Consider the following 8,858-nt stretch of genomic DNA (forward strand, 5'->3'; position numbering starts at 1 on the left):
CACAAATATATCTTTCTTTTGGTGGTGTTTGATCACCTCTGCGGTTTTTTATTTTTTGCGCTATAAACAGAAAAAAAACTGACAATTTTGAAAGAAAAAATATATATATATATATATATATTTTACTTTCTGCTATAAAACACACCCAATAAAAATTAAAAAAAAAAATCAAATTTTTTCATCAGTTTAGGCCAATATGTATTCTACTGCATGCTTTTGGTAAAAAAAACCCCTTTTAAGCGTATATTAAAGGTTTGTACAAAAGTTATAGCGTCTACAAACTATGGCATATTTTTATGGAACTTTTATTTATTTATTTTTTACTAATAATGGTGGTGATCGGTGACTTATAGCGGGACTGCAACATTGCGGCCGACAAATTGGACACTAGGTGACACTTTTTGGTGACCAGTGGCACCAATACAGTGAGCAGTGCTAAAAAAATATGCAGTCACTGTACTAATGACACTGGCAGGGAAGGAGTTAACATCAGAGGTGATCAAAGCTTTAAATGTGTCCCTAGGGAATGCTTGCTAACTGTGTGGGTGGTGCTTGTACAGTGGGAAGACAGAGATCCATATTTCTGCTTAGCAGTAACACAGGATCATCGTTTTCCCTTGTCACAGAATGATCTGCCTTGTTTACATAAGCCGGCTGCTGTTCAGCCTCTGTCGGGAATGATCGGTGGTTCCTGGCGGACATCGGGTCTACCGAACCTGCTAATTGGCTCCCGCTGTGTCCAATTACAGCAGGAGCTGGTTGCTGGCAGCACACGTATGTGATTTTTCCTGTAGGAGCCGCCACCCCACAGTATATATACGGGGGGGGGGTGTTCCGCAAGTGATTAAAGTGCCAGAGCACCAGAATAGACCTAGAGAGGTTGTTAATGATTACAGCATTTAGCGTAGGACTTTGCATATGCTCATGGGGTGCTTTGGGGGGGGGACTGCTGGTTCAGAGGAGTACGAAGACGAGGCCAAAGAGGATGGGGTTCAGTTGACTGCATTGCTACCTTCGGAGAATTTTGCAGAGGTTCAAGCCTTCACTTGTCTGTTTTCAGCGTTGACCACTGACCCTTCACTAGAGGCCGCAGTCTCTGCAACTGTGCTTTCCTGTTACTAGAGGCCACAGATGTTGCAGTGGATGCAGTAGGGGGAATGTTTTGGGGGGGAAAAGGAGTGGAGATGCAAAAAGTGAGGAATGAGAAAGAGTACAGGCCTTCTGCTGCCTGTGTTTCCTGATGAAGAATATGGTACCTGAATAGTAAGTAGTGGTATTTTCATCACAGCTTACATTCTGCAGGCAAATGCTGCAGATCATACTGGTGCTGTTGGCAGCAGGTGTGCTAAAGAAGAGCGTTTACTATTTTCTGTAAGGGTTATATGTAAGGGTTTACAACCACTCTAAAGCCCAACTCCAGCTGTCCCCCACCCCCTATGTATAAAGCTAGAGTTGGCCTTTAAGAATGTGCTGATGTCAGTCAGTGCCTATCAGTGATGCCTGTCAGCATTTATAGAGCATCAACAATATGCACAGTGCGTTACAATATAAACGGAGACAGTAAAGTTACAATACAATGCAGTACAAGAGGGTTAGGAGGGCCCTGCTCATAAGAGCTTAACATCTAATAGGGTGGGACAAGTGGTACAAAAGGTAATAATTATGAGGGATGAGCTGATGAAAGAATTAAAAGTTAAATTGTTAGGTGGAGTCGGGATAGGCTTTCAAAGTTTGCCTAAAGATGGACAGAGTAGGACAAAGCCAGACAGATAAAGGAGGAATTGTTCCAGAGGATGGGAGAGGCTCTGGAGAAGTCATGGAGGTGAGCATTGGAGGACAAGACTTGGGAGCTAGAGAGTAGGAAGTCTTGGAAGGAGCGGAGAGGATGGTTTTGGTGATATTTTAAGACAAGATTGGTAATGTAGCTTGGGTCTAAGAAGTGAATGGCTTTGTATGTTATTAGTATTTTGAATTTAATTCCTTGGGCAGTTGGAATCCAGTGGAGGATTAGCATAGAGGAATGGTGGACAATGAGCAGTTGGTAAGGTAGATGAGTCCAGGGGCATACCATGGGGTTGGCGAGACCGGCGCCCGCCAGGGGCGCAGGCTGGGGGGGGGGCGCAAAAATATTGGCAGCGTTAGTGATTTTTGCGCCCTTGGGTCATCCTGCGCCCCCCCGGCACCCCCAGGCAGCGTGCGGCTCCAATACCGGAGCTCTGTGTTCCCTCTAGGCGTCGGCAGTGCTGGGCTCTCTGGAGCCCCGTCTCTGCCCACAGATGCAGCCAGTTGGCGGTCGCATGACTGTGACATCATAAATCGGCGGCAGGCTGAGTGGGGATGGTGAGTGCACTGGGGCTGTGAGAGCAGCCCGTATCGCCGCTGAGCAGTACTGCTATTTTCTTTTTTTTTTTCAGCATGATAATTAAAAACTTAACATTTTTTGTCACTCCATTGCTCTATAATGGACTGTCTCCTCTCCACTCCCAGGCCCAAAGGACAGGCTGGCATGGGGACCCTCTCACCCCACCCCCTCTCTTTCACCCCTCCCCTCTCTTTCACTCCACCCTCTCTGTCACCTCCCCTCTCTTTCAGCCCACCCTCTCTGTCACCCCCCCTTTAACCCCCCTCTCTTTCACCCCCCTCTCTGTCACCCCCCCTCTCTGTCACCCCCCCTTTAACCCCCCTCTCTTTCACCCCCCTCTCTGTTACCCCCCCTTTATCCCCCCTCTTTTTCACCCCACCCTCTCTGTCACCCCCCTGTCTGTGACCTCCCCTTTCACCCCCCTTCTCTTTTACCCCAACCTCTCACCGTCACCCCACCCTCTCTCTGTCACCCCCCTCTCTTTCACCACCCCATCTGTCACCCCACCCTCTCTTTCACCCCCCCTCTCTCTGTCACCCTCACTCTCTCTGTCACCCCCCTCTCTGTCACCCCACCCTCTCTGTCACCCCCCTCTCTGTCACTCCCCCTTTCACCACCCCTCTTTGTTACCCTCTCTGTCACCCCACCCTCTCTGTCACCTCCCCTCTCTTTCACCCCCTCTCTCTCTGTCACCCCCTCTCTCTCTCTGTCACCCCCCTCTCTCGCTCTCTCACCCCCCCTCTCTCACTCACCCCCCTCTCTCACTCACCCCCCCTCTCTCACTCACCCCCCCTCTCTCTCTCTCTCTCTCTCTCTCTCACCTCCCCCTCTCTCTCTCACCTCCCTCTCTCTCTCTGTCACTGCCCCCCTCTCTCTGTCACCTCCTCTCTCTATCACCCTCCTCTCTCTCTGTTACCCCCCTCTCCCTGTCGCCCCCTCTCTCTCTCTATGTAAAACCCCCTTTCTCTCTGTCAAACCCCCCCTCTCTCTCTGTCTAACCCCCCCCCCCTCTCTCTCTCTGTCATCCCCTCTCTCTCTCTCTCTATCACCCCCCTCTCTCTGTTACCCCCTCTCTCTCTCTGTCACCCCCCTCTCTCTCTCTCTGTCTCCCCCCCTCTCTCTCTGTCACCCCCCTCTCTCTCTCTCTGTGATAAACCCCCTCTCTCCTCTCTTTCTCTCTGTGTCAAACCCCCTCTCTCTCTGTCAAACCCCCCCTCTCTCTCTGTCAAACCCCCTCTCTCCTCTATCTCTCTCTGTGTCAAACCCCCTCTCTCCTCTCCCTCTGTCAAACCCCTTCTCTCTCTGTGTCACCCCCCTCTCTCTCTCTCTCACCCCCTCTCTCTGTCAAACCACCCCCTCTCTCTCTCTGTCAACCCCCCTCTCTGTCAAACCACCCCCTCTCTCTCTCTCTCTCTCTCTCTCTGTCAACCCCCCCTCTCTCTCTCTGTCAAACCTCCCCTCTCTGTCAACCCCCCTCTCTCTTTCTCTGTCACCCCCTCTATCAAACCCCCCCTCTCTCTCTGTCAAACCCCCTTCTCTCCCTCTCTCTCTCTACCCCCCCCTGTCTCTCTCTATAACCCCCTCTCTTGCTGTTCACACCTGGCACAATGCTTGCCCACTAGAGAGCTCTGTATTGGGCCAACAAGGGACACCTGAGAAACTTTCAATTCCTTTTTATACTTTTTTTTCTTTAGTTTCCTTTTACATAGTAAAGAACTAATATAGGAACATCACATTTTCAAAATACATTTTTTTTATGGGGGGAGGGCACCGATACAACTCCTCGCCAAGGGCGCTAGAGACCCTAGGTACGCCTCTGGATGAGTCTGGCAGCAGCATTCATGATAGACTGAAGGGGGGGGAATAGCCTATGGAGAGGTAGGTCTATGAAAAGGGAGTTTCACTAGTCAAGGCGAGAGATAACAAGGGAGTGAATGAGTAGCTTAGTGGTTTCATTGGTTAAAAAGGGGCATATTTTAGAGATGTTATTGTCACACAACTGGATGGGCTGCGCCCTAGCCCACCCTTTTTTAAAGTCTATTAGAGCCCCTGGCTCTAATCACGTGCTTAAAAAAAAAATCCCCCATTGGAATCCATGCATTCGGCGCCCTGCATGTAGATTAGGGGGACAGACGCATGGATGGGGGGCGGCGCCCCAATGGACAGGCCGCCACTGTTCCTCGTAAAATTTAAACAATGATAGTTGTTCTTAATTTTTACATTTTTAAAAGCTCTTTTATTGTTATTTGTAGCTTTTCTAGCTTTGGCCGTGAGCCACATGGGTTTTATTTTTAGTCTTTTAACCCCTTTGCGCCGACGGAATGCAAATTTGCAGGCCTCGGCTTGAAGGGGTTGCACCGGAGTGATGCCTGCAGCTAGAGGCATCACCCCGGTACTGTTGTTTAGAGCCGACGGTTGGCTTTCTTGTAATGATAACCGATGAGGCTGAGTAGCCGCTCGGCTGTCATTACAAGGAGCGGGAGGGGAGGCCCGGAAGCGATGTCATGACATTACTTCCGGGTACTGGAGCCTTAAAGGTGCCAGATTAAAAAAAAAAATGACAGAATTCAAAACAGCCAAACTTGGTGTTTTGAATGCTTTTAAGTGCAAAGGAGGGATTTGGGGTCTTTTAGACCCGAGATTCCTCCATAAAGAGTACCTGTTACTGCCTATTACTGTCACAAGGGATGTTTAGATTCCTTGTGACAGCAATAAAAGTGATAAGAAAAATGTTAATGGGTAGTGCAAAAATAAAGAAAAAATAAATAAAATAATTAAGAAAACAAAAATTAAAAGCATATGCATATGTAAACAGTGTTCAAACCACACATGTGAGGCATTGCCACAATCATTAGAACGAGAGCAACATTTCTAGTACAAGACCTCCTCTGTAACTCTAAACAGGTAGCCATTAACATTTTTTAGAGCATCGGCTATGGAGATTTTTAAGTACCAAAGTTTGTTGCCATTCCACAAGTGTGCGCAATTTTAAAGCATGACGTGTTAGGTAAAAAATTGGGCTAACTTTACTATTTTTTTTTTTTTTTTAATTCATGAAGGTGTATTTTTTCACAATAAATTGCATTTGAAAGACCACTGTGCAAATACAGTGTGACATATAATCTATTGCAATGATTGCCATTTTATTCTCTAGGGTCTCTGCTAAATATATATATATATATATATATATATATATATATATATAATGTTTGGGAGTTCTAAGTAATTTTCGCAAAAAATACTGATTTTTAACTTGTAAGTAACATATGTCAGAAAAAAGCTTAGGCTCCAAGGGGTTAAACCTGTTGTCCATGGGAATATATTTTGCAGTGAGTTCACATACAGTCTTTTTGAAGAATTCCCACTTCTGTTCTGTGTTCTAAATCTTGGAGAGAAGCACTCATCCTCGAAAAATTAGCTCTCTTAAAGTTAAAGTGTTTTTATATTTCCAGTATGTGTTGGTTGCTTACAGCTTACATTATATGAAATCATGTTATGGTCACTGCTATCCAGATGTTTTTTTTTTATATAAATATTAGTAATAAACTGGTTTGCGATTACCAGGTCCAGCAGAGCCTAATTCCTAGTCAGGGCCTCAATGCACTGGACCATAAAATTGTCTTGTAGTAGGTTTATAGATTTTTGCCCTTTAACTGTTCCTGCAGTGCCATTACTCCAGTCAATTTCCAGATAGTTAAAAACCCCTATTATTATCACCCTCCCACCCCTTGCAGCCTTTTCTATCTGTTCAAGGAGCTGAGTCTCCACCTCCTCATTAACACTGGGAGGTCTATATTTAAATGTCTAATGATAACCTTTTTTAGTACATACACCTATATACAGTTCCACCCATATTGCTTCAGCCTCATCACACTCTCCATCAACTAGGTCCTTATTCACACTTGCTTTGAGATCACTTCTCACATAGAGACAGACACCACCACCCCTCAGTTTTACCCTGTCTTTCCGAAAGAGAGCATAGCCAGGAATATTAATAGTTCAGTCATGTGAAGATTGAAGCCAAGATTCAGCAATACCAATTAAATCATAGTTCTCTTTGTGGACGAAAGCTTCCAAATCACCAATTTTGCTTGGCAGCCTTCCGGCATTGGCAAGCAAACACTTTATTTCATTGTCACATTTTGCACACCTATAATGCTTATTTTTTATTTTAGTACAAATAGTACCATTTCCAATGGTTGTTTGTAACATGGTAACCTTCTTATCTGGCATAGCCCCCCCCCTTCCTTCCCCATTGCACCCACCAATAGGGAGTATTGATCTTGAAGAAAAAGTCAGGGAGAAGGGCACGAGCAAAGGGGAATATTATGAGGTTGGTTTTAGCAAAATTTAGTTTGAGGAAGTGGTGTGACATCCATGCTGATATGTCAGTTAGTAAGTTAGAAATGCAAGAGAAGATTGAAGGAGTGAGTTGAGGGGTACAGAGATGGATTTGGATGTCATCAGCATAGAGGTGGTATTGGAAGCCATGGGAGGTTATTAAGTGACTCAGAGAGGAGGTGTAGATACAAAAGAGAAGAAGTCCAAGGACAGAGCCTTGGGGGCCCCTACAGAAAGAGGAAGTGGAGAGGAGACAGAGTTGTAGGTAACACCAAATGAACGTTGTGATTGAGAGATGGAGAACCAGGAAAGAACTGAGTCTTGGATGCCAAGCGAGTGAAGATTTTTGATGAAAAGCCGGTGGTCAGCAGTATCAAAGGCCACAGAGAGGTCTAGTAGTAAGAATGTGGAGTAGTGGCCATTGGTTTTATCAGTTAGTAAATCATTAGTGAGTTTTAGTAGGGAAGTTTCCCTGAAGTGCTGTGAGGGAAAATCAGACTGTAAGGGGTCAAGAAGTTTGTTGGTAAAGTTGGAATTCAGGTGGTTGTAGACTACCATATTTATCGGCGTATAACACACACTTTTTCCTCCTAAAAGTGGAGGGAAAAACACCAGTGCGTGTTATACGCCGATGTATTAAAAAAAAAAACAGTCCAGGCAGCGCTGACAGGGCAGAGGAGGGGGGCGGGCCGGCCCGAGTAGAAGGTAGGATGAGCGGTTGGTGTCATAGGAACTCCCGCCTCCTATGATAGACAGCACAGTGGCCCAATGCCGGGACGCGGGACCTGTGACGTCTATCATAGGTGCTGGGACTTCTGAATACAGGGGCCGCTCTTCGATGCTACTGTTGCTGTTGCCCTGCATTGGTGGACACTGCGCTGGCGAGACTGCATTGATGGACATGGCGCTGGCAAGACTGCATTGATGGACACTGCACTGGCGAGTCTGCATTGGTGGACACTGCACTGGCGAGACTGCATTGATGGTCACTGCGCTGGCGAGGCTGCATTGGTGGACACTGCGCTGGCGAGACTGCATTGATGGACACTGCGCTGGCGAGTCTGCATTGATGGGCACTGCGCTGGCAAGGCTGCATTGGTGGACACTGCGCTGGCGAGGCTGCATGAACAATGCACTGGCGAGGCTGCATGAACACTGTGTTGGCGAGGCTGCATGAACCCTGCACTGGCAAGGCTGCATGAACCCTGCGCTGATGAGGCGGCATGAGCACTGCGCTGATGAGGCTGCATTCACGAGCACTGCTCATTGCTGTTTATTTAAAATTAAAGCTTTTTTCCTAAAATTTCCCTCCTAAATTAAAGTGCGTGTTATACGCCGGTGCGTGTTATACGCCGATACTGTAATTGTTCTAAAAGTCTAGAAGTAAATGGGAGCCCTTAAGAGATGGGATTTAAGCTGTTCAGGCTGATGGGGTCCAGTGAGGGCTTTTTGAGTATAGGGGTGATCTGTGCATGCTTTAGAGAAGAGGGGAAGGTGGCGGTGGTGAGGAAGAGATTTCAAATATGAGTGAGAGAGGGTAGAGAAAGAGGGGGGCCATGGTAGTATTGAACAGGGTCCAGGAGATAGGTGGTTAGGTGGGTGTCTGAGAGAAGTTTGATATCCTCTTCTGTAGCTTGGTCAAAAGAGAAAGTTATTGAATGTGCTTTTAGACAGGATGTGTTATTGAGGAAGATATCTATACAGTGGAGATAAAGAACAATCTCTACCTAAAGAAGCCAAAGTTTCACGTACCTTATCTTGCGTCTTCCATGTTGTCATCTTAGTTTCACAGAAATCTTTTTGTTCTATTTTCATATTTGTAGATTTTTATTTAATCTATGTGTATGCAGAATGCAAAAAAAAAAAAAAATCCGTGAAGTTAGTTTGTAGTGTATTAAAAAAAAAAAACAAGCACACCTAAATAGTTATGAAGCAGTCACATTGTTTAGCTGCTTATATTCCTGCCACTTGCAGCTTTGCAAAATTTTAAAATATTCCGATGTTTCCTACATGTTTTATAAACCTAACAAATTTAGGTTTTTGTTAATGTAAAATGTAACTATTTTACATATCTTCTCTAAAACAGCAGCATTGACTAATACTATGTGAGAAACTAGCTGGTACTATCTGTTTTTTGCCTTCCACTAAGAAAAAG

The 8,858-nt window shown here is 45.7% G+C and overlaps 1 protein-coding gene across 1 annotated transcript in view; it reads right to left on the reverse strand.

Moving 5' to 3' along the window:
- The window catches only part of BATF2 (basic leucine zipper ATF-like transcription factor 2), a 39,964-nt gene extending 31,384 nt beyond the window's left edge, over positions 1–8,580 (reverse strand). Inside the window, exon 1 of the mRNA XM_082270727.1 lies at positions 8,456–8,580. Within this exon, the coding sequence (XP_082126853.1) occupies positions 8,456–8,518 (63 nt within the window). The 5' untranslated portion in view covers positions 8,519–8,580. The remainder of the gene's footprint in view (positions 1–8,455) is intronic.
- Positions 8,581–8,858: the final 278 nt, after the last annotated feature.

Source organism: Pelophylax lessonae (genome assembly GCF_965119305.1).
Source record: "Pelophylax lessonae genome assembly, chromosome: 10".
In the NCBI taxonomy this organism is placed as follows: domain Eukaryota; kingdom Metazoa; phylum Chordata; class Amphibia; order Anura; family Ranidae; genus Pelophylax; species Pelophylax lessonae.